Source organism: Vulpes vulpes, chromosome 3 (assembly GCF_048418805.1).
Source record: "Vulpes vulpes isolate BD-2025 chromosome 3, VulVul3, whole genome shotgun sequence".
NCBI classification, from domain to species: Eukaryota; Metazoa; Chordata; class Mammalia; order Carnivora; family Canidae; genus Vulpes; species Vulpes vulpes.
The window spans coordinates 144,221,720-144,246,760 of NC_132782.1; the positions used below are offsets into that span (position 1 = coordinate 144,221,720).

Consider the following 25,041-nt stretch of genomic DNA (forward strand, 5'->3'; position numbering starts at 1 on the left):
CACACATATTTTCATTTTGCCTTCAAAACGACAAGGCATTCAAGATCACGCTAGTTAATAGGATGGCGCAGGAGCCCATGAGATTAATTACAGAACCCGTCTGACAAGAATAATAGGGGTTTTGAAAGGAGGAAAACAACCGGTCTCTACTGATCGGTCCTTCATGGGTTTTTACCCCTGGAGTCTATCCCACCGCTCGGAAATGAAGAATTCTATTCCTTCTCATTTACCTTCCGCAGAGATTTGTCCTATATTCCTGTGCTGGAGCTTGCTAGACGTGCATAGCGATGAGGCATTTTACATAGTCAGAGTGTGGAAATATACTGAACTCTGCCCCAAACCGGCAACCTCAGTGATCTAACATTGCTGTTTAATATTTAATATCTATACTTAAAACACGAAGGATGTCCCTGACTTTGCAGGCAAGAATAGTGGAAATACTTCCTGATTAACTTCTGACATTTAAAAATGGGACTTGTTTTCCTTCTTACAGCACCACTTAGTTCCAACTCCCCACGGCCGATGAAGCCAGCCAGGGAGAGCTGGCCGCCTCAACCCGCAGCAGGTGTTTTTGCGTCAGTGTTTGGGAAAAGCTTGATTTACAAGTTTCTCGGATTTTGGTCCCTCTCCAATGTCCCTGCTTTTATCATTCCATTGGGCCACCAACAGTTTTCACTACCAAGAAGGAGCGCTTCCTGCAGAGCTGAGAGGTAAACCTGGCCATCCTATTTTCCCAGCCTCAGCTAGGCCTTGTGGGACCTGCCAGAGAAACCCCACTTGCCCATTAGAGCAGGACGCAGCATGTGGGCTACAAGTCAGTAAGTGCCCAAATTATGATCAGTGCTGTGTTACTCAAATATACTGCTTTGGGAATGGCCGTGTTTGAGTCAGCCTTACAAATACAACCCAACACATGCTTTGGCTAGATGTAGTTTTTCTTGATTTGGAAGGTAAATATCACCACGGAAATTCAGTTAACACACACACACACACGTAAACTCTGTTATCTGCTCTGGCAAGGGCATGTGGCATTATGATTTTATTTATTAAGTCTATTCGAATTGTGACGGTGTCCCCTGTCGCAGTGTAGTGGACGCCAAACAAGTACTTTATAGGGTCCTCTTTTCTGAGAAACAAAGAATGAAGAGGAAATATTCACTGGATGGTCTACGTGGCAGACACCTTTACATAGATACTCAGTTAATCTGTTGTTGTTGTTTTTTTTTAAGATTTTATTTATTTTAGGGAGAGAGCACAAGAGTGGGGAAAAGAGCACAGAGGGAGGAAGAGGGAAGGGGAAAGAATTCTAAGCAGAGAGTGAAGCCTGACACGGGGCTCCATCCCTTGACCATTATAGGGAGATGGTGACCTGAGCTGAAATCAAGAGTTGGACCCTTAGGGCAGCCCGGGTGGCTCAGCAGTTTAGCGCCGCCTTCAGCCCAGGGCGTGATCCTGGATTCCCGGGATCGAGTCCCATGTCGGGCTCCCTGCATGGAGCCTGCTTCTCCCTCTGCCTGTGTCTCTGCCTCTCTCTCTCTCTCTCTTTTTTTTTTTAAAAAAAGAGTCGGACCCTTAGCCAACTAAGCCAACCAGGTGCTCCCTGTCCTTGCAAGGAGCAAGGAATTACATCCATTTTTACAGGTGAAGAAACTCAGCCTTGCAGAGGTGCAGTAACTTGGAACTCATAAGTGTGCCACCAGCTCTAAATCAAATAAGTCTCTCTGGCTCCACAGTCTATGCCCTTTCTCATGATGGATACGTATAGGAGACAATGACGCAGTGATAGGAGTCAGTATATAATGAACTACAAGATTAAATATAATCAAGTGCTAAGCCTCAGGGTATAAACCTCAAGGGTTCTGCATGTTCAGTGGGGCAGGAAAGAAATGAATGTTTACTCTGATGATTAGAGAAGATCTCAAGGAAGAAGAAGGAGGATTTGAGATCCTGCAGGATTGCTGGGACTGCAGGATCAAATATTCTTTTTAATAAAGAGTTAGAGCTCCTATTTGTGACACAGAGTTCTATATTTAAAGAAGTCAAATGTGCTTCTGGCTCTGCTGGACTTTCCCGCTAACTGTCCTCTGTCCACCTTCCTTCCTGTTCTGGGCCCACCATCACTCACTCTGCTGACGCTCTGCTCTGTTTGCACCTTGTATTGATCAAACTCCATCACTGCGTGAAGGGAACTACCAACCGTCTCTGTGCCCCATGGGAAATTCCACAGCACTCTGTGTCATTACTGCCTAGAAGAGTGTCTGGCACCTATGAGGTAGCCAATAAAACATTTGCTAATTGAATGGAAAAAAACAAAAAGGAGATGGATAGATTGGTCAAAATAAATTTCTAGACACTAACATCAAATGGACTCCCTGACTGCCTGCCAGTCCTCCTGGGTCTCCTTAGTTCTCTCTCCCCCCCGGATCCACAAATCAGTCCTGTACCTGCTTCAAATCTCAGACTCTCAACAGATGGCTCTGCCCCTGGAAGTCCTCTGACGGGAACATATTAACTTCCCACATTGCACACCTGACCTTAGAGCCCAGGCCTCCTGCATTCAGAGGAACCTTCCTCTGCCTTGTATACTCTCCTTCTCCCTAATGAGTGGATCCTTCCTGTGAGTTTTTAAACATGCTCAATTGTGTTCCATTACAAACTAATCAAACCACTTCCCCAGTAGCCCTTTGTAAGGTCAACAATTTCCTCCGTGTTTCCATACACGGTGGCCAAATTCCGTTCTCCCTCTTCATCTTCTCGTCAGCATTTGACCCTCTCTGCTTCTCGAAATACTGTTTTCTTTGGTTTCTGGGACGTCACGTTCTGCTCATCTCCCTCCTGTCTCTCTAACGGCTCCTTCTGCATCTTTTTCCTGCACTATCTTCCTCTCCCTGGTCTTTAAATTTATTTCCTCATTGCTCAGTGGCAGACTCTTCTCAAATCTGTTCTCTTTAAGTATCATCTCCACACGCAGCTTCATGTTCTACCTATATTCAGAAGCTCACAAATATCTATTTCCAGCCCAGATTTTCCCTCTGAGCACCAGATTTGTATTTTCAATTGTTCACTTGAATTCTCTACTTGGATACAGTAAGGCATTTTGAACTCACAGGTCTAAAATTACACTCATGCTCTTTTCCTTTCAGAACTGGTGTTTTCTTAGTGTTCTTTCTCAGTGAATGCCACTACCATCTACCCAGCTGTACAAGTTAAAAACCCAAGCATTTGTTTTTCCAAAGTTCACTCCCCTTTGGTTCTCATATCCATTTTAACATGAAGTCCTATTGACTTTGCCTCACAAGTACCCCTTAAATATATCCCTTTCTGTCCATTCGGTCCACCTCCTTCATCACTCCAGTGCTAGGTACCATCATCCGTCATCTCTTTTCAGGATCATTGAAGTCTCTCTACACCCATTCTTGCCTTCCTCCAATGTGGTCTCCACATTGCAAGAGCAATCTTTTTTAAACATAAATATAACTGTTATGTCCTGCCCCTTCATATACTCATGCCATAAACAAAACACAACTCTTTAAGGCTTCCCACTGCTCTTAGAATAAAGTTAAAACACCAAACCTGCTCTACAAAGCACGTTCTCCAGGCTCCTCTCATATCACAGACCATAATCCGGGGGGAGGGGGGGAAGAGGAGGGCGGAGATAAAGAAATGAGGCCATAGAGGTGGCATAAGCCAAGGACTCAAGAGCTCTAAGGAAGCAGAAAGTGAGATCAGTGTGCTGGACCCCATACATTGGAAATGTCTTCCTGACTTGGCAGGTATGAGATGGTTTTTAGTAGTCTCTTCGAGAAACCAGATAGGCAGAGGCTGGTTTACGGGGCAGACTGGGAGGTGAAGTCATGGAAGCTGGGGAGCTGACTTCTCTTTCACCAAATTTGGTGTTGAAGGGAAGGGGAGAAGACAATATCCCACTTGGCCTTCCTGGGACACTTGGTGCTGCTGACCATGTTCTTCAAAGTCGGGATGTTGGGTTGTTAGAGAAAAAGAAAGCCACTTTGAGGATGAGAGCCGTGAGAAGGGTGAAGCAACACCAGTTAATGGAACAAGGTCCTCAGGAGAGGAAAGGGGTGGGATCAAGGACGTGGGGTGGACAGTGAGCCTGGACCCACTCTGTTGTTAGGTACATATCCAATAAGGGTTGTTACATTTCCTTCGAATAGCGACATAATATTATCATTATGTAATGCCCTTCTTCATCCCTGATAAATTTCTTTGCTCTTAAGTTTACTCTGTCTGAAGTTAACAGAGCTGCTCTTGTTTTCTTTTGGTTAGTGGTAGCACAGTATATCTTTCTCCACCTGGTTACATTAATTTACAGGTGTCTTTATATTTAAAGTAGGTTTCTCGTAGACAACATATATTTGGGTCTTGCTTTTTGATTCCACTCTGAAAATCCCTGTCTTTCACTTGATATATTTAGATTGCTGACATTTTTTTTGTTTGTTCATTTATTTTTTTAGTAATCTCTACACTCAATGTGGGGCTCGAGCTCATGACCAAGATGATCAAGAGTTGCATGCTCTTCCGACTGAGCCAGTCAAGCGCCCCCAGATCACTGACATTTAAAGTGTTTGTTGATACAGTTGGATTAATATCTACCATATTTATTACTGTTTTCTATTTGTTGCCCATTTTCTTTGTTCCTATTTTTGGCTTCCAACCCTTTTTATGCCTGCATGGTTTTAACTGAGTTTTAAATCATTTAATGGAGGTTTTAAAAGATTCTATTTTTTCTCCTTTTTTCAGCATATCAAGTATACTTCTTTTTAAACTTTTTTTTTTTTTTTGGTGGCTGCTCTAGAGTTTGCAATATATATTGAAAAGAATCCAAGTCTATTTTCAAGTAAGTGGGCAGTGAGAATGGCTTATAATAACAAAATATTCCTAATTTTTCCTCCCATCTCTTGTATCATTGCTGTCACTCATTTCACTTACACATACGCCTGCATAATTGAATACATCATTGCTATTGTTTTGAACAAATGATTATCTGTAAGATCAATTAAAATTAAGAAAAATAAAATTTTTCATTTTACCTTCATTCTCTATTAGTCTTCCTTTCTATATTATGTAGATACCAATTCCTAATCTATCACTTCCCTTCTCTTTAGAGAACTCCTTTCAACATTTCTCGCAAGGCAGGCCTATTGGCAACACATTGCCTCAATTTTTATTTGAGAAAATCTTTTGCTCCTTCATTTTTGAAGCATAATTTTGTAGGATACAGAATTCCAGGTTAAAAATATGTTTTCCTTCACCCATTAGGTATTTCACTCCACTCTTGGCTTGTGTGTTTTTTGAGAAGTTGAATGTCTTTCTTATCTTTGCTTTTCTATAAGTAAGGTGTATTTTTTCTCATGCTCTTTTCAAAATTTTTTGCAGTTTGAACATATTTGCATATTTCATCTTTTGTAATCATCTCATAGTTCTGGAATGTTCTCTTGTTTTTGCTTTTGTTTTGTTTTCTGTCTTCTATCTCTTTGCCTTTCAGTTTTGGAAGTTCTTGTTGTCATATTCTCAAGATCAGATATTTTGTCCTCAGCCATGTCCAGTTTACTAATAGCCTACCTATCAAGGGCGTTCTTCATTTCTGTTATAGTATTTTTGATCTCTGGGATTTCTTTTTGTTTTTTTTTTTCCTTAGGATTTCCATCTATCTGCTTATATTACTATGCATGTTATCTGTTTTTGCATGTTGTCTACTTAAGCTCTTAACATATTAATCATATATTTTTTTAAAAAATCCTGTTCTGGGGGATCCCTGGATGGCTCAGCAGTTTAGCACCTGCCTTCCGCCCAGGGCGTGACCCTGGAGACCAGGAATCAAATCCCGCATCGGGCTCCCTGCAAGGAACCTGCTTCTCCCTCTTCCTGTGTCTTTGCCTCTCTCTCTCGCTCTCGCTCTCGCTCTCTCTGTGTCTCTCATGAATAAATAAATAAAATCTTTAAAAAAAAAATCCTGTTCTGTTAAGTCCAGTAATCCTGCCTTGTATGTATTACTCTTATTTTCATGCATTTCAAATGTGTTTTTGTCTTTTAGTATGCCTTATAATTTTTTGTTGAAAAGTGGACACGATGTACTAGGTAAAAGAACTGTGATAAACTTTTAGTAATGTAGTGGTAAGGAAGCATTCTATGAAACACATATAATCCTATGATTACGTCTTAGTCTTCTGGTTAGCCCCTGGACTGTGAACTTCACCAGTGTATCTTAGCCCCCCTCCCCTTTTAGGTGGGACAGGATAGCTGGGCAGGGGCAGTGGGAGGGCTGGAGTTGGGTATTTCCATTCTCCCACGTAGGGTAAGCTCTGATAAAATCCCAGCAAGTTAGGTTCTGATAAAATAGTTTCTCCTGAGAGTGGGCCTTGTCAAAAACAGAAGACTGTGGTGTATATATGTCAAAATGGTTCCTTTTCTCCTCTCCCTCGCCAGAAGCACTAAATGATTTTTCTCTGATATTCACTGTGAGGACCCGATAGAACTCCTGGAGTTAAAACTCACAAAAGTTTGGGGACCCCTTGGACTGGCTCCCCCTGGAGCTTTTAACTCTCACGCTTGCCCCCACTGAGCCTCCCGCGATTTGCTAGTTACGGGCTAGGTTTTCCTACCCTGACTGGTTCCTGGTGAGGTTCTTGCTTTCAGGTTTCTACTCTGGTAAACTCTGATTTTTTGAATCTGCCCTTCTCTCTCTCTCTCTCTCTCTCTCTCTCTCTCTCTCTCTCTCCAATTTTGGTGCAGTGGTTTGCCCTGTGACCTCACTTCTCTGAGAGAAATGAGAACTGCTGAATTTTCAGTTTGTTCAGCTTCTTACTTGCATTAGGAAATACTGGTTACAAAGAAGCTCCTACATTCCAGACTGAAACCCAGAAGCGCTCAATTAGCATTCCCTTAGCTGAGGAAATGGGGCCTCTGTCAGATAGAGAAAGGCAGTGATTCCTGAAAAGTTCAGTCTAAGTTGGGTCTGGGGGAGGGAAGAGAAGGGTCTAGGTTCACAGAGTGTTTGTTCTGGACAGTGATCCCTGCACTGTGTACCTCTCCCAACAGTACTTCCAGTGAGGTTATCATCATTTTTTAGAAGAGGAAACCCAAGCCAAAAGAGTTAGCAAGAGTTAACAAATTATGGAAAATTACATTTGAAGAAGAACTGAAGTCATTTTATGGGCTTTCAAAAGTGGGCTTTTATTGAGCCTATGCTGCACGCCAGGCTGTGTGGCAGGCATCGAGGACAACTAGAACAGAACACAATCCCTGCAATGCCAGGATATTACGACATAGGGTCTCCTGGGCCACCCCCAAGAAGGTGAACTGAACATGTAACAATACAAAGGCTTCCTTGAGAAGAAGCGTGGTCCTGATGGCACAGGAGTAGGGTTATCTGGGATGGGCATGACAGGTTTGTGGAAGCTTCCATATAGAGGGAAGGGACTGTGCAAATCACAAGCCACTTGAAACTGAATTGAATTGAAATGGAATTGAAAATAGTTTGGTACAGCTGGAGCATTGAGTATTCTTTGGTGATTGGCAAGGGATGAGTCTGGGCGGGAAGTAGGGGGTCAGATTCTGATTTGAAGGTTTTGCACATATTATAAGAAGAGGTTCCTGTTCCATTCTGATATCAATGAGAATGCCATGACTGGCTTTGCTTTTCAACAAGATGATTACGATGGGAAAGGAGGCTAGGGCAGGGAGCCTGGTTAGGAGACTGTCTCTGTGATCCCAGGGAGGAAGACAGAGGGTGCCAACCAGGGCTGTGGCTGTAGAACCAGAGTGAGAAGGAGCAATTTCTGCACAGGACAACCGACTGGCTTCTTGAACCAAACTGATGTAAGGAGGGACAGAAAGGAAGGAGGCTATGAAGATGTCTCGTCTCTGGCTTGGGCAGCTGGCAGGCTGGAGGTATCATTAACAGAAATAGGGAAAACAGAAGGACGAGCAGATTTTGTGGGGGAAGATGGTGATTTTGGTTCTGGACGTGTTGAGTTTGAGATGCATATGGGAAATCCAACCAGCACTATTGAGCAGGCAGACATATGTAACAGGAGCTCACCTGGGAGCTCTGAGCAAAGCGGAAGTCATGGCTGTGGATGAGTTTTTTAAGGGGAATGTGTACAGTGAGGATTGAAGAAGCCACAGAAGCCCCGAAACATTCAGATTTGAATAAGGGACCAACAGAGAGCAGCTCAGCCGGGACCCCAAGAACGAGCGGAATGATAAGTAGGAGAAGCACCAAGAGAGTGAACACAGAGCAGGTCAAGAGATCTGTGGCTAAGGCTGGCTCAGTGGTCACCAAACTCATCCCCCCCATTCCTGGATGCATGAGCAAGCTCCATTTCCCAGCCTTTCTGCATGGTGAGGGGGCGGGGGCAGGGGAGGACAGACCAGTGACCAGGGCTGCCAAATGAATGCGGGAGGAGGTAACGTGCAAGTCCATCTTTAAGAGCCAGTCCATCTTCCTCAGGCTCTTTGCCTTCCCATTTATGACCTATTTGGAGGTTGAATGTAAAAGAAACCTCTGGAAGGAAAGCACTCCGATTTTGAGTTTTATTTGTTACTACAGCAGAGCCTCGCCCACCTTTCTTGACCCTGGTTCTGGAGTCAGATGGCTGTGTTTGAATTTCATCTACAGCTTTTGCTAGCTGTGTAACCTTGAATAAATTGCTTAATTTCTCCATACTTTAGTTTCCTTATTGGAATTATACAATAATAATAATAATAATAATAATAATAATAATAATATACATAATAATAGAATAAATAGCAATAAAATATGTTAAGTAAAAGATATTTTAATAAAATATAACAATAATGTGTTAATAATATCTATCTCATATAATTGAGGGTAAAATGAGGAAACAAGTGTGAAGTATTTAGGACAGAATAAATAATTTAGAAATGTTAGACTCTAAGGGAGAGGAGAATGTCAAGAATGGGAGGATAGTTTATAGCTGGAGTCAGCCAACTACAGCTGCAGCCTACAGCCAGCAAACCGCACTGCTGTTTGTGGACAGCTTTTCAGTTTAAGAGGGGTTCTAGATTTTTAAATAGTTGAACTAAATCACATGAGAATTATACAGAATTCAGTTTCAGGATCAATAAATAAAGCTGCACTGGAACACAGCCAGACTCATTTGTTCCTGTATTGTTATGGCTGCTTTTGCACAACAATTGTCACAGAGACCATATGGCTCACAGAGCCTGAGGTAGTCACCACATGACCCTTTATAGTAAAAATGTGTTGAATAAAATGCGCAGAGGTCAAGAAGGATAACTAAAAAGTGTTAACTGGAACTGGCAATAGATCCCCAGTGACCTGGATAATGGCTTTTTTTGGAATGGTAAATTAGAAACTAGATTTTGGTTGCCAGGCTCATCAAAGTGTTTTTTCCTGACTCCACAGCTTGCTAGCAGTGCAGTCTTGGGAAGTGTCTTAACTTCCATGAGCTTCAATGTCGTCCGCTGTCAACTGGGGTAAACGGAGCTACCTTCTTGAGTTTCTGTAAGGATTAGCAATAATGCACGTAAACCATAAAACACAGTGTCCGGTTTATAGCAGGTCCTCAATAAATGCAAGCTCCTGCGGCATCTAATCTGCTGTCCCCCAAATTATTGTTCCTTTATGGGCAGTGCCTTTTTACTTTTAATATTTTTGCCTTCCGTTCTCTGATGTTTTACATTATGTGCCAAATCTCTGCCAGAGACAGACACAAAACTGTTTCCAACCCCAGCACTCTAACCCTCTCACCTTATTCTACTTTTCCTTTTCTCATAGAACTTACCATGTCTCACATCTAGAGAATTCACTAATTTACCATGTTGATTGTTTAGTGTCTGTCTTCTCTACTAGAATGTAAGCTTCTTGCCTACTTTTTTTTTTTTAACATATTTTCAGTACCTAAACAGTACCTGGCATACAGTAGGGGCTCAATTAGTAGTTGCTGAATGACTAAATGAAAAAAACAAAAAGAACAAGTGAAGAATTTTGTTTTTGTTGTTGTTTTTATCCTGCTCAGGACTGGATGTGCTCCTTCCAATGGGGGATTTGTGTTATTTCTCATCTCTGTAAAATTCTCAACTATTATCTGTTGAAATAATAAAATAAATCAAGTAATAAATCAAAGGGAGCCTCTGCTCCATCCCCCTATTTTCTCCCGGAACTCTTTTTTTTTTTTTAAGATTTTATTTATTTATTCATGAGACACACACAGAGAGAGGCAGAGACACAGGCAGAGGCAGAAGGAGCTCCCTGTTGGGAGCCCGATGTGGGACTCGATCCCAGGACCTTGGGATCATGACTTGAGCCAAAGGCAGCTGCTCAACTGCTGAGCCACCCAGGTGCCCCTCTCCTGGAACTCTTTTTTGAATTTTTTTGAATATGTCAGCCCAGTCAACCTATCCTCAGTGACTCCCGAGTTATTTCTTACATTTGACAACTGTTTAAGCTTTCTGGTTTATTCTAAGGCAATTTCCTCAGCTCTGTCATTTTAGTCTCTTTTCAGCTGTGTCTAGCCTACTGTTCAAACTGTTAACGGAATTTCTATTTCAATGACAATATTTTTTGTGCCTAGAATTTCTATGTCTTTCCTTTTCCTTCCTGCCTCTTCCTTCCCATTCTTTCCTGTACTTGTTTCATGGTTTCTTCTTATCTTCACTTTATCTTCTTGAATATTTTAAGTATTCCTATACTGAAATTTCTTTCAGGCTTTCCTGTTCTCTCTAGTTCTTGGGGTGTGAAACCTTCCATTTTTAAATCAGCTGGATATCTAGTAATGGTTCATTTCTTTATGCAGTCTGTAATTTTGGATCATGAGCTCCCCTTCAACTGAAAGTGTTTGGAATTTGCCTTTTCTAGGGCCTTGGGAGTTAGCAACTTAAAAGGCTCCTAAAATGTATCACTGAATGGCCCGTCTTTGGAGGCTGAGTTAGGAGGCAGTATGGTGCAGATGTGCGGAAATGTGCCTTAAGTTCTCCTCCCCACTGTGAACTTATTTTTGCAACTGTGGGCAAATTACTCTTTGTGTCTTTATATTCTTATCTATAAAATAAAGATCACAATTCTTATTTCCTAGAGATGTTGTAAGGAATTAGCGAGAGAATAAAACTAAGGAACTTGGCACAATGTTCAGTATGTATTAAATGTTAATAAATGCTAAAACTATTATAAATACACAGGACCTATTATATCATTGTCAATATTTTCTCCTTGCTTTTAAAAAAACTTTTTAAAAAGATTTTATTTATTTATTCATGAGAGACACAGGGAGAGAGACAGAGACACAGGCAGAGGGAATTATAAATACACAGGACCTATTATATCACTTGTCAATATTTTCTCCTTGCTTTTAAAAAAACTTTTTAAAAAGATTTTATTTATTTATTCATGAGAGACACAGGGAGAGAGACAGAGACACAGGCAGAGGGAGAAGCAGGCTCCCCATGGGGAGCCTGATGCGGGACTCGATTCCGGGACCCCAGGATCGATACGTCCTGAGCCCAAGGCAGATGCCCAACCACTGAACCACACAGGCGCCCCCCTCCTTGCTTTTTAATATAAAAGAAGAAACCTAATGCTCAGGAAAATAGCTTCCTTCTTGTTTTATATGATTTTATTTATTTATTTGAGAGAGAGAGAGAGAGAGCATGAGAGAGCTTGCATGTAAGAGCATCAGCAGTGTGGAGGGGCAGAGGGGGAAGGAGAAGCAGGTTCCTCACTGGGTGCAGAGCCCCACTTGGAGCTCGATCCCAGGATCCTGGGATCATGACCTGAGCCCAAGGCAGACGCTTAACTGACTGAGCCATCCAGGTGCCCCTGGAAAATAGCTTCTGAATATGACTATGAAATGGATAGCCAGCCATTACATTTGGACACTGGCTAGATCTCTCGGCTTTATGTGTGACATATGTTAGTTGAAGATGGGGGAAAAAACCCTCAAGAACACGTTGACTTGGCTTTCAGCACTCACAGAAGGAGCACTGATGAGCAGTAGAAGGAAGTTTCAGACATTATCCTCTTTTTCAACAAAAAGCCTAATTAGAAGTTGGATCATTTGCCAACTACTTTGGATTATTAAAATACAGCAGGAGGGAGAGTTCTTCTGCTGACAGGAAAATGACCTAGATAAATTTCCCTAGTTTTATTAAAATAGAAAATATTTTTGACTTCTTGACTGTGTTGTCATTGGCCATTAGTCCTTTTCAGAAATAGAAAAGCAGAATTCTGGATCTGTAACTGGTACTCTGTAAATACTGTTGGTTCATTTTCAGAAAGGGATAGAGAGACGCAGGCAAATTCTCGGACAAGAGAACCTCATATTACTCCATTTCCTTCTCATGTAACTTAAACCACAAACCTTTCTTTAATTAATTGCTGTTTTGGAACTGTGGGGAAGATGGGGCTGAAGGGCAAAAGTCAGTGAGTAAAGGCTATAGGCCAGTGTGATCTATCAGGGAATATGCTGTTACCTGTAAATGCCTCAAAAATGATTTATAATTCTAATTTTCATACAACATTTACAAAGGCTAAAATGAAAAACATTTAAATAGAGAGATATTTCTAGAGTTTAGTTACCTGATCTTCATAATCAGAGCCTGTATCAATGGTCTCTCCAGTATCCAACATCATTGAAGGATCAAGGTCACCGGAACCTAAGATTAGAAAAGAAAAGATTACCTGGGGAAGGTGGTGTGTATATGTTTCTAAAGCAAACTACCTCCCATTAGATTCCCATATTGTTCTGAGGGTTACATTTAATTCACAAATGTCTTTATATTCTTCTCTTCTGCTGGGCACCATGTTTGGGCTCCCAGATAGAAAACACAGATACTCTATCTAGACAGTGTCCGGCCTTAAGAAGAAGACAGCCTTGGGGAGGAGACTGATTTGTCAACAGCAAGTTTCAGAAACCAAAATAATGAGCTACTAATTCTGACTAGTAGTGGGAGTGATGATGGCAGTAAGAATTAAGCACAAGGGATGCATCGATGATCCTGAGTTTGAGGGTAAGGTTGGATGGTCCAGGAGGAGCAGTGGTTTAGGGGTGTAGTAGTAAATGAGATAGAAGGAACACTGTGAGCTAAGTATGGAGTAGGAGGAGAGGAGCAAGGAAGTTCCAGAAATAAGTGGGGCCGAGTTTGCTCACTCCATGAAAACTGACAATTTTTTCCTCCAGCCTTTGGGCCACTTTAGTCCCTGATGATATGAAGAATCTGGTTAACTTAATGTATTAATAGAGAGCTCACCCCCCAACCCCCCCCCCCCCCCCCCCCGCCCTCGTACTACAGGTTACATTAATTTGCTTATCCATTAATCCTCCAGGCTCAAACTTAAACCGGTAATTTTCATAATGGGGCTCCTGCAGCACACCTGATTTATCATTCTTGTTTAATGACTCTTTCCTCCTGGGAAATACATACCACCTAACTAGCCAGAAAGAGAATTCAGTGCTGCTCATAAAATGCCATACATCCCTGTGAAGAAACAAATCACTCGGCATTTCATTGTACGTAGACTTGTCTCTGCCAAAGAATTCTTGGTCAGAAGACACAATGAATAATGTTTAATGAAGGCAGATTTTTTAAAAAAGATTTTATTTATTCATGAGAGAGACAGAGAGAGAGGCAGAGACATAGGCGGAGGGAGAAGCAGGCTCCCTGTGGGGAGCCGGATGTGGGACTCAATCCCAGGACCCTGGGATCATGCCCTGAGCCAAAGGCAGATGCTCAACCACTGAGCCACCCAGGTGTCCCACTGAAGGCAAATTTTTACAAAAATGTCAAGCATCTCACATGCTTCTCAGATACAGACCTCCCCCAGAGAGGCTGCTTTCAGACTTTCTTTCAAAGAGAGATTCAAGGTGTGTCCTCACACAGTCTTTTCTCATCTCTTCTCTTCTTTTTTTTTCTACTTATCATTACCCCTACTGTATATCAAATCAACTAAGGACTAGCCCACTGTCATACTAAGTACTAAGCAGTGACACCCTTGTTTTTTTTTTTTTTGACACCTTTGTTTTTGTGTATCTTTATAATTTTTGTAAAGGATGACAAAATTTTTCAGAATGGAGATACTTGACCTATCAAAGAAACTTGGAAAAGTAATTAACTGTGCAGTTGCCACATATGGTTGCATAGGTGTGCAGGGCACAACTCTGGGTGATGCCATCATGTCACGAGAGCAACAGCGCTTGCCAAGTCCATTGTCAATAAGGTAGTTGGCAGAAAGCAGTGGGGAAGACAGTGCACCACACGCTATCAACAAGGTGAGACTAGAGGGGTCACTTGCAAACTTAAATTTTATATATAATTTAAAAAAGTAGTGGCACCATATGCAATTTTTCTATCTTTGTGCTTTTTCTGTTTTTCAAATAAGAAATTGTATAAGGTTTATGGGAGGGCCAAAATATTTGATTGTCTTGAAGCTCATTTTGGGATCAGTTCGCACTTAGGTGTTGTGGGGCAGTCCAGATGTCAGAAGTAAACGTGTATTTTTCCATTATAGGCCCATGGAGGTTTTGGAACCCGTATTTCACAGAATACCGCCCCCTCATTTTAGAAAAGAAGAAAATGAGTTTTGCAGAAGTTAGACAACCTGGGCTAGATCCTACAGGAAGTAAGTGAGATCAAAGACAGAACTCATAACTCCCATTTCTCCCAACACATCCTAATCCTGCCCACTCCAAATTCGAAGCGAGAGCAACCCAAGCAGCTTTATGAATATGATCGTTCATTACAATACCCTACGGGACAGGAGTTGGAGGAATTTGCCATCTCTTCCACATTCTGAGAAAGTGAGTAACAGTGGATGATGAGGCGTGTCACCAGGTGGCTGGGGGAATGGAAGAACCAGATGTGGAATCAAGGAGTGTCAATCGATGCTCCTTTCTGGGTGGTTGCTATTGACAGCATCAGTAAAGGAAATGCAAATTTTATTGAGCTTTCATTATTTCCCTAATATGGATATTACCCACCACTGACTTGTAAAAATGGTGACAGGTACTTGGATTCAAACGATACAGCTGTGCTTGGAGTGATTCATGTGGAATGAGCAATGTGATCTGAACACAAACACTTATTAAACCTACGGCCACTTTTATAGTTCCTGTGTCCTACTTACTTTGTTCAATTAGAAACTGTTTTTAAAAAAGTACAAATTTTGAAGGGCTCTCAACCTGGTTAACAGATATTATGCATTAATATTTGAACTGGAGCAAGATGGCTAGAAAACTATCTATCAGCAATGGTAGAAAGAAGAGATCTTTGTTTAAGGAAGAAGAAAAAAAAACCTCTTAAAAAAAACAACTCCTGCTTACAGAGAAGAAGAGACTGGCTTTCCTAATAAAATACTTTTAACAGAAATTTTATTGTATCATTAAAGGATGGAATTTCTTGACACGTTGTTGCTCTTGGCAACAGTACTAATAAATCAGAGGAAGCCATAGACAATGGATATCATTATCAGCTCAGAGAGTGATTGAATGGCTTTCATTTTCTTTTAGCATCGGTTGCTTGGTTTGCTGAAAATGGGGCCGTTAATAACCATCTAAGGTTTGACATACAAAAGAGGGAGGTAAATATAGATATATGTACACATTTTTGCCTTCTTTCATTGAACAATTTAACACAGAAAACACCCGGGATGATCTCTTTACTCAAAAAGGATAGCAAATTTAGGGCATTCTGGAAAAGTGATAGTATAGCTTTCACTTCCCCCTATTTTGAATTTCTCAATTTCTTTCAGATTTAAAAATATTCCTTCTATAGATACAGAACTAAAATAGAATCCCCCAGGGAGCACTCTGTGTCACCAGGTTCAGATGTAGAATGGTCTTCAGAAAGATTGTTTTCAGGTTGTCTCCTCAAGTTTAAGTGGGAAGATGGGACGCCTGGGTGGCTCAGTGGTTGAGCGTCTGCCTTCAGCCCAGGACGTGATCATAGAGACCCAGGATTGAGTCCCGCGTAGGGCTCCCTGCATGGGGCCTGCTTCTCCCTCTGCCTGTGTCTCTGCCTCTCTCTCCGTGTCTCTCATGAATAAATAAATAAAATCTTTAAAAATAAAAAGTTTAAGTGGGAAGATGGTACAAATTCACTCTCGAGGTACTGGGAGGCTAACCATGTTGCCTTCTGGGACAACGTTACAGACTTTTGTCCTCCTAGTGGCTCTTCAATTGGAAGTTTTAGGAAGGTCCTCCTTGCACTTGGAGTCCCAGATAAAGAAGCACACCTGCAAGGCGGGGCTTCCTGGGCAGGGAAGGGTCTGCAGATAAAGCTCCTCTAAGGCATCACCTGCCCCCCTGAGGAAAGCAGTCTCTCCCTTGTCCTGTCCCTTCTGCTAAACTGTGAGCAGCTTTAGGTGGCGTATTGTATTTCACCTCTACATATAAGAGCAAAGCTTAGAAGTTTAATCCGTTTGCTACACATATGCTGAATAACTGAAAGATGCGTTAAAGGGACATTGACATTTTGCTTTTGCACATCTTGACCTTCTCCATTCTCTCCGCAAACATCACATCCCTCCTAAGTGTCTCCACTGTGAGGCGCAGAGAACCCCACTCCCATTCCAGGAGGCAGGGAAAGTCTTAGTAACAGTCTGCATTGGAATTCCTTTGGAAAAAGCATTGTGTTTCTTCGGGAAAATATCTGGACGGTAGTTGGGCCTAGAAGGTGAGCTCCTTAAGGGAGCTGGTGTTGGGACAGTTCTGGGAGAGATGAGCAGGAGTGATTTTGCAGTTACTCCATGGCAGGGGAGGGGCAGGAAGGAAAAGAGAGAGGGCAAAGAGAGAGGCAGAGAGGAGGAGAGGCTGTGAGGCCACGTGCTCAGACAAGTGGCCCAGTTGAGGTGACCAGCTGGGTGGAAGAGGGCTTCGGCGGTGTCTCCTACGAGATTCACACTGCGTCTCAAACACCCACACATACCCTCCATCCTCGTGAAGTCCTGCACGCTAATAAAGGCCAGAGATTTTTAACAAACAGCCCTCTACCTGGTGATGTCATCACAACTGTGATCCACACCCAGAGGAAAAGTACAGGGGACTCTGCTGGGGTCTGATCTATTCTGGGCTGGGGGCTGCGCACGCCTCCTGGGGCAAATCACATTCAAACTGAGATACAAAATGGGATCCGGTGAAGGAGGGGTTGGGGGTGAGACTGTTGAGGGGATGCCTGGTTGTATTTTGCTGGGGAGGCAGGGTGGTCAGAGCTGCATTCGGTGAGGTTCCCCACCGCAGCAACAGGATTGAGCAGATGGGAGAGGCCAGGGGGGAAGGAAGAGGCTGGCAAAGAACGACAGAGCCCTGGCAGGTGCAGAGGGGATAAAGAACAGGACTCCTAAGGTGTCCCTGAGGAATGATGATTGGCGTGGGCCGTGAGACCGTGGGACATTTCTTTGCCTGACTCCCTTCTTCATAGAGAGAAGCTGCATGATCTCACTTGTATGTGGAATCTAAAAACAAGTACACTGAAGCAGAGAGTAGGGCGGTGGTTGCCATGGCATGTGGGTGGGGAAAATGGGGAGCTGTTGGCCAAACCGTGCAAGGTTACGGTCACGTAGGATGAATAAGTCTAGGGATGCAATACATAGCCTGGTGACGATAGTTAATAACACCGTATTAAGTACTGGAAAGTTGCTGAAAGCATAGATTTTGGGGGTTCTCATCACACACAGAAAAATGGTGACTATGAGAAGAGAAGAGATGCCAGTCAGTAGTCATTTCTCCATGTACGTGCATGCCAAGTCACCATGGTGCACCTCTTAGATATATGGAATTTTTATTTAAAAAACTTAATAGAAAGCCATTCCCATGGAGGTGATATGGGAGCTGTGGGGCAGCTGAGATTCTGCAAAGACAGTGTCCAGAGAGAAGAGAAGGGAAGACTAGAGGGACAAAACCCCAGGGGCTGACAATCCACGGAGCAGTGGCCGGGGACATGGCCCGTTTAACTGGGTGAGTCAGCAGCATTTACAAGCCTGGAGAGTTCCCCTACAGATGCAGGCTTCTGTTTTCTCTTGAAAGAGAGAAAGACCCAGCAACAACTGGCCCATTCCTTAATGGCAACCATACCATAAGGCTTCGGAGTGGCTGCCTCCTGTAGGGGAGACATCGTGAGTTTCCAGTTTACCACGTCCCCCCCTCGCTCACTGCATCACCAAGGGCTGCTATACATAGAACAGGCTTATTTTAAGGCTGGAGAGGACTCAGCTTGTAGGGGAACTTGTGGGAGTTGAGGCTGTGAGCAGACTCCTCTGTTCAGAAGTCTTGGAATATAGAGAGGAAAGATGAGGTCCCTGGAAACTTTTGCTATGGGGCAGGTGCTGTGCACTCTGAGGACACAGCACCTGCTCTCAGGCTGTTTACTGCTAGCACGGAAGCTGGCACAGCTGCAGCCCTACAGGCTGAGGCCACTTTGGAGAAATGCCCCTAGAGAGCCACAAAGTGTCAGGTATTCTAAAGAAGGCAGCTTAGAGGACGTGGAGAAAAAGAAACGCTCACATTGTTGGTGGGAAAGCAAAGTGGTGCAGCCACTGTGGAAAACAGCATGGAGCTTCCTCAAAAAATTAAGAAAAGCAAACTACTATATCATCCAGTAATTCTCCTACTGGGTATTTACCCAAAGAATACAAAAATGCTCATTTTAAAAGTCATATGCACCCCTGTGTTTATTGCAGCATTATGTACAATAACCAAATTAGGTAAGCAGCCCCGGGCCCACTGAGAGATGAATGAATAAAGAAGACATGGTATATATGTGCCATGGAACATTATGCAGCCACAAAAAAGAATGAAATCTTGCCATTTGCAACAACATGGGTGGGTCTAAAGAGTAAAATGCTACCTGAAATCAGTCAGAGGAAAGACAAATAAACAATTTCATTCACATGTGGAATTTAAGAAACAAAAAATAGGGTCTTAGCTATAATAAGCTCATGGTTACCAGAGGGGAAGTGGGTGGGGAAATGGATGAAAGAGGTGAAGGATGGGGAGAGTACACCCACCGTGATCCGCACTGAGTAGGGTACAAAATTGTTGAATCACTCTATCATACACTGATGCTAATATAACACTGTATCTTAACTATACTGGAACTAAAATTAAAATAAATAAATTAAAAACAAACCAGCTCCTTCACTTCACTGTCCTAGCAAACCAAGGATACCGAGCAGTTAGATATTTGTTGTTAGAGATCTAAGTAAATGTTCTAAATAAAAGATGGACTTACAAGCACAGATATCACAGCAGTTTCCAGAGCAGCACACACTGGTCTATATGCTCCTACATGCTTCTCAGTATCCCATCTTTCCCTGCAATAGGCCACCTTATTGTAGCTGTGGCTGGAAAACCAGCCAGGTGGGGTTACATTGTTCCCCGGGCTCGGTGGAGCTGCCCAGAGAGACCACTGCTTTGCCTTTCTTTTCATTCTGCCTTTCTTTGAAGCTACTCTTTTTTTTTTTTTAATTTTTATTTATTTATGATAGTCACAGAGAGAGAGAGAGGCAGAGACACAGGCAGAGGGAGAAGCAGGCTCCATGCACCGGGAGCCCGACGTGGGATTCGATCCCGGGTCTCCAGGATCGCACCCTGGGCCAAAGGCAGGCGCCAAACCGCTGCGCCACCCAGGGATCCCTCTTTGAAGCTACTCTTAAGGTGCTTCAAATCAAATATGGTCAAGCCTTTTAAATGTTTAGCCTTTTTCTTTATGGCCCAGAAATTTTTTGGCCTTGATCCACTGAGGTCATTACCAAGAAGAAAGGTCAGGACTGAGACAAAGATTTGAGAGTCACTGGACACCTGAGAGGCTCGGAGGTTGAGCGTCTGCCTTTGGCTCAGGGTCTGATCTTGGGATCCGGGACCGAGTCCCACATTGGGCTCCCTGTGCGGAGCCTGCTTTTCCCTCTGCCTGTGTCTCTGCCTCTCTGTGTGTCTCTCATGAATAAGTAAATAAATCTTAAAAAAAAAAAAAAAAAAAAAGAGAGAGAGAGAGAGAGTCATCCACATGGAATGGAGAGTTGAGACCGTGAGGGACAATGAGTTGATCAGAGTCAGAGAGCAAAAGAGAGTGAGAGAAGGGTCAGGGCCTGCCTAGATAGGGAGTGTGATGGCCCTGCGCTGCTCCCCAGCATCAAATTTCCAGGTGTGAGTTCTTAGGAAGGGAAGGCACAAAGCCAAAACGGGAGCTGTGGGTTGGGATGGGAGTAGCTACCAGGCAGAAGGGGAGACTTTTCCAATGGGGTGCAGCAAAGACAAGTATGAGTTAGGGGGTCCTGGAGGGACTGTAACTTTTCATTGCTGCACGAAGAATGAGCTAGATTAGATTTTTTCAATTATAGTAACATAGGTCCTGTGCGTCAATGTCGCACAGGACCTGCCTGCTAATCTACTTGTGCAGGGACTGGAAGAAAAGCATTAACTCTAAAGGCCAGATGGATATTCTTTCTTTTCTGTTTTGTATCTTTATTTATTGTAAAGCTCGGACGGTGTCATCCTTAAAACATTATAGCAGACTGTCGAGCTCCAGACACTTGGCAGGTGGTCAGGCCATACTGTTGCCTGAAGGACAAAGTGACTTACCTGCTGCAGCTTCTTTGTTTGGGAATAACTTGCTGTCAACTGCCATGCTGATGTCATAGAATACCTCATCTTCGTCTCGGTCAGCGTCAAACTGGGCGAAATCAGGACAAGTTGGGAACAAGAGAAGACAGAAATTAGTTCATTTCCAAATATAAAGAGCATGCATCACACCATTGTATTGCTAATGAAGCAGGTCAACAGGAATTAAAGCCCTTGAATCTTCAACAGACACTTAGAGAGCTTTTCAGCCTAGATCACATATCAGAGAAGGATATTGGGGAATAAGTGTACAGTCAATCACTTATGCTTAAGAAAAATGGGTAGAATTCTCGTACTTTATAAAGCAAGATTTAGAAAAAATGATAATTGAAATTTACCTTGTGCCTTCTGGCTCTTAGAGTTTTGTTTTTAATTAAAAGAACCATGAAAATACATAGTTCTAAACAATAGGAGGGGATTTTCTAATGTACTGTTAAAAAAGAGAAGGAGCCCCCAAACCAAATTTTAGTTGCTTCACTAGATACTATAAATACTATATGATAGATGTAGTCTGTAGACATTAGAGACTTGATGTAAATTATAGATTTAAACATTTTACCATTCTTTAAAATTTACAAAAATTTAAATATTAAACAAATGTGGTTATATTTGTAAGTCCTGTATGTCCCAGGTTGTGCAGTGGTTTTTAAAAAATACATGTTTATCTCTTTAGTTTTTAGAAAGAACTTTGCTGAATTATAATAAACATATAATAAATTGTATATACTTAAAGTGTACAAGTTGGTACGTTTTGACATCTTCATCTGTATACCCGTGAAACCATCATAAAAATCAAAATAGTGAACATAACTATCACCCTCAAAAGTTTCCTTGTGCCCCTTGAGAATGAATCCCTTTCTCCCGCCCCTCTACCTGGTAATCATTGATCCTACATTTCTCTAACTATAGATTATTTTGCATTCTCTAGAATTTCAGATGCAAGGATTTATATAGCATTAAATTTTTTAGTCTGGATTCTTTCACCCAGCCCAGTTATTCTGAGAGTCATCAATGTTGTATCCATCATTCATCCCTTTTCATTGCTGAGTAGTATTCTCCTGTATGCATATACTGTTAAATTCATCCTGAGTTTATGTCTGTCTTTCAGCTCAGACATTATAATTTTCATCTCTAGATGTCTGATTTGAGTCTTTAAAAAATCTATGTCTCTATTTAAGGTTTTGAATATCTGAAATACAATTATAACTTTTAATGTCCTTTGCTAATTCTAACATCTGGTGTTTCTTTGCATGTTTGGTAGTTTTTATTGGATGCCAGGCATCATCATTTTGACTGTGTTGGGTGTTAGATATTTTTGTAGCCCTATAAATATTCTTGTGCTTTGTTCTAGAATGCAGTTCAGTTACTTGGAAACAACTTGATCCTTTCAGATTTTGGTTTTAAGACTTGTTGGGCTAACCAAAAAATTGCTAGAACTGATACACAAATTCAGTAAAGTTGCAGGATGCAAAATCAACATGCAGAAATCTGTTGCATTTCTATACATCAATATACATCTGTTGCAATTTCTATACATCAAGGAAGAAAAATCAAGGAATCAATCCCATTTACAATTGCATGAAGAACCACAAGATACCTAGGAATAAACCTAACCAAATAGGTAAAAGATCTGTACTCTGAAAACTGTAAAATACTGATGAAAGAAATGTCATCATTAGAGATGACACAAAGAAGTGAAAAAACATTACATGCTCATGGATTGGAAGAACAAATATTATTAAAATGTTTATATTATCCAAAGCACTCAACACATTTAATGCAATCCCTATCAAAATATCAGCATTTTTCACAGAGCTAGAATAATCCTAAAGTTTGTATGGAACCACAAAAGACTCTGAATAGCCAAAGCAATCTTGAAAAAAGCAAAGCAAAGTTGGAAGCATCACGATTCCAGAGTTCACTATTACAAAGCCATAGTGATCAAGATGGTAATGGTACTGGCACAAATACAGACACATAGAACAATGGAACAGAATAGGAAATCCAGAAATGAACCCACAACTATATGGGTAATTAATCTTCAACAAAGTAGGAAAGAGTATCTAATGGATAAAAGCCTCTTCAACAAATGGTGTTGGGAAAATTGTTGAGTGACACGCAGAAGAATAAAACTGGACCACTTTCTTACACCATTAATAAGAATAAATTCAAAATGTATGAAAGGCCTAAATGTGAGACGAAACCATCAAAATCCTAGGGGGCAACGCAGGCAGTAACCTCTTTGACATCAACTGTAGCAACTTCTTACTAGATGGGTCTCTGGAGGCAAGGAGAACAAAAGCAAAAATAAACTATTGGGGCTTCATCAAAGTAAAAACTTCTGCACAGTGAGGGAAGCAATCAATACAACTAAAAGGCAACCTACAGAATGGGAGAAGGTATTTACAAATGACATATATGATAAAGGATTAGTGCCCCAAATATATAAAGAACATCAAACTCAATACCCACAAAACAAATAATCCAGTTAAGAATTGGGCAGAAGAGATGAATAGACATTTTTTCCAAGGACATTCAGATGGCTAACAGACCTACTCAAAGATGCTCATCATCACTCATCATCAGGGAAATAGAAATCAAAACTACAGTGAGATATTACACCAGTCAAAATGACTAAAATTAACAACACAGAAGGCCATAGGTGTTGGCAAGGATGCGGAGAAAGAGGAATCCTATTACACTGTTGGTGGCAATGCAAACTGGTGCGGCCACTTTGGAGAACAGTATGGAGGTTCCTCAAAAAAGTTAAAAATAGATCTACCCTATGATCCAGCAATTGTACTACTAGCTATTCAGCTGAAAGATACAAAAATACAGATTTGAAGGGGTATATGCACCTCAATGTTTATAGCAGCATTATCAACAATAGCCAAATTATGGAAAGGGCCCAAGTGTCCATCAACTGATGAATGGATAACAAAGATGTGGTACTGGGGTGCTTGGGTGGCTCAGTCAGTTAAACATCTGCCTTCAGCTCAGGTCATGATCTCAAAGTCCTAGGATTGAGCCCTGCATTGGGGCTCCCTGCTCATATTCTCCCTCTCTCTCTCAAATAAATAAGATCTTTAAAAAAAGATGTGGTGTGCATATATATATATATATATATATACATATATATATAATGGAATATTACTCAGCCATAAAAAAGAATGCAATCTTGGCATTTGCAACGGCATGGTTAGAACTAGAGGGTGTCATGCCAAGTGGAGTAAGTCAGTAAGAGAAAGACAAATACCACTTGATTTCACTCCTCTGAGTGAACACGCGGGGGGGTGGGATAAAAAGAATCAGACTGTTAACTATAGAGAACAAACTGATGATTACCAGAGGGGAGATGGAGGGGGATGGGGAGATAAGGGATGGGTGCGCTCCTTAATGGAGTGCATGCCTGTTGTGATGAGCACCGAGTAATGTATGTGAGTGATGAGTCACTAAATTCTCCACCTGAAACTAGTGTTGCACTGTACGTTAACTAACTGGAATTTAAATAAAAAACTTGAAAAAAAAAAAAAGACTTGTTGAGTTGGACCAGAGCATTGTTAAGTATACAGCCAATCATTCCCTACTGTGGAGGCAAGACTCTTCAAAGTACTGTACCTAGTACCTGGTGAATTAAGTAGTTTTCTAGTCCGGTTGGTAGAAAAAAAAAAAGCACTATTTCAAGCCTGGTATAGCACTAGCTAATCTTTTTGGGTGGTTTCCTCTCAGATTTGGGTAGTTTGCTTACATGCATGCATTGCTTAGCACTGGGCTGACTATTGGAGGGGAGCCCACATCTCTGCTCTGTCCTCTGCCCTCCAGTCACCTTGGGTTCTTAGACTCTCAGCTGTGTCTGCTCAACCCAGGGGGTCCCCAAATTTCCACAAGGCTTCCTTCTTTTTGCTCCATACCTGGGAACTCCCAGGCACGCTGCATTTGTTTCTTAGGGAATCACCTTATTGCTTGAGGGAAGGTGTCTGGAAAATTGTTTTTTAAAATATTTTCTTTGGGGGGCACTTGGGTGGCCCAGTGGGTTAAGCATCTGCCTTTGGCTCAGGTCATGATCCCGCGGTCCTGGCATGGAGCCCTGCATTGGGCTTCCTGCTCAAGGGGGGAGCCTGCTTCTCCCTCTGCACCTCCTCTCTGCTTATGATCTCTCTCTCACACTCTCTTTGTCTCTCTTTCAAATAAATAAATAAAATCTTTAAAAATATGTCTCTTTTCTTTTCTTTTGTTTGTTTCACATGGGAGGGGAAGAAAATCCAGTCTCCTCCATCTGGGTCAGAAGTCTCAATTCTTTAGCTTTGAATCTTAATTATTGTCTTGAAGGTATTTAAGAAGATTTACACAATTTATTCCTTCATATTCTTCTACTGAAGCATTTCACCCTTCTTGGTGAGGGAAATTGTGGAAGCCTAAATTAGAAAGT

General features: G+C 41.9%; 1 protein-coding gene across 2 annotated transcripts in view; it reads right to left on the reverse strand.

Annotated features, from left to right (window-relative positions):
- AK5 (adenylate kinase 5) overlaps positions 1-25,041 on the reverse strand; it is a 235,854-nt gene that overhangs the window by 92,516 nt on the left and 118,297 nt on the right. For both annotated transcript variants that reach the window (XM_072754843.1, XM_072754844.1), the window contains exons 7-8: positions 20,574-20,664; positions 12,581-12,657 (exon numbers count right to left, since the gene is read on the reverse strand). In XM_072754843.1, coding sequence (XP_072610944.1) covers positions 12,581-12,657; positions 20,574-20,664 — 168 coding nt within the window. The remainder of the gene's footprint in view (positions 1-12,580; positions 12,658-20,573; positions 20,665-25,041) is intronic.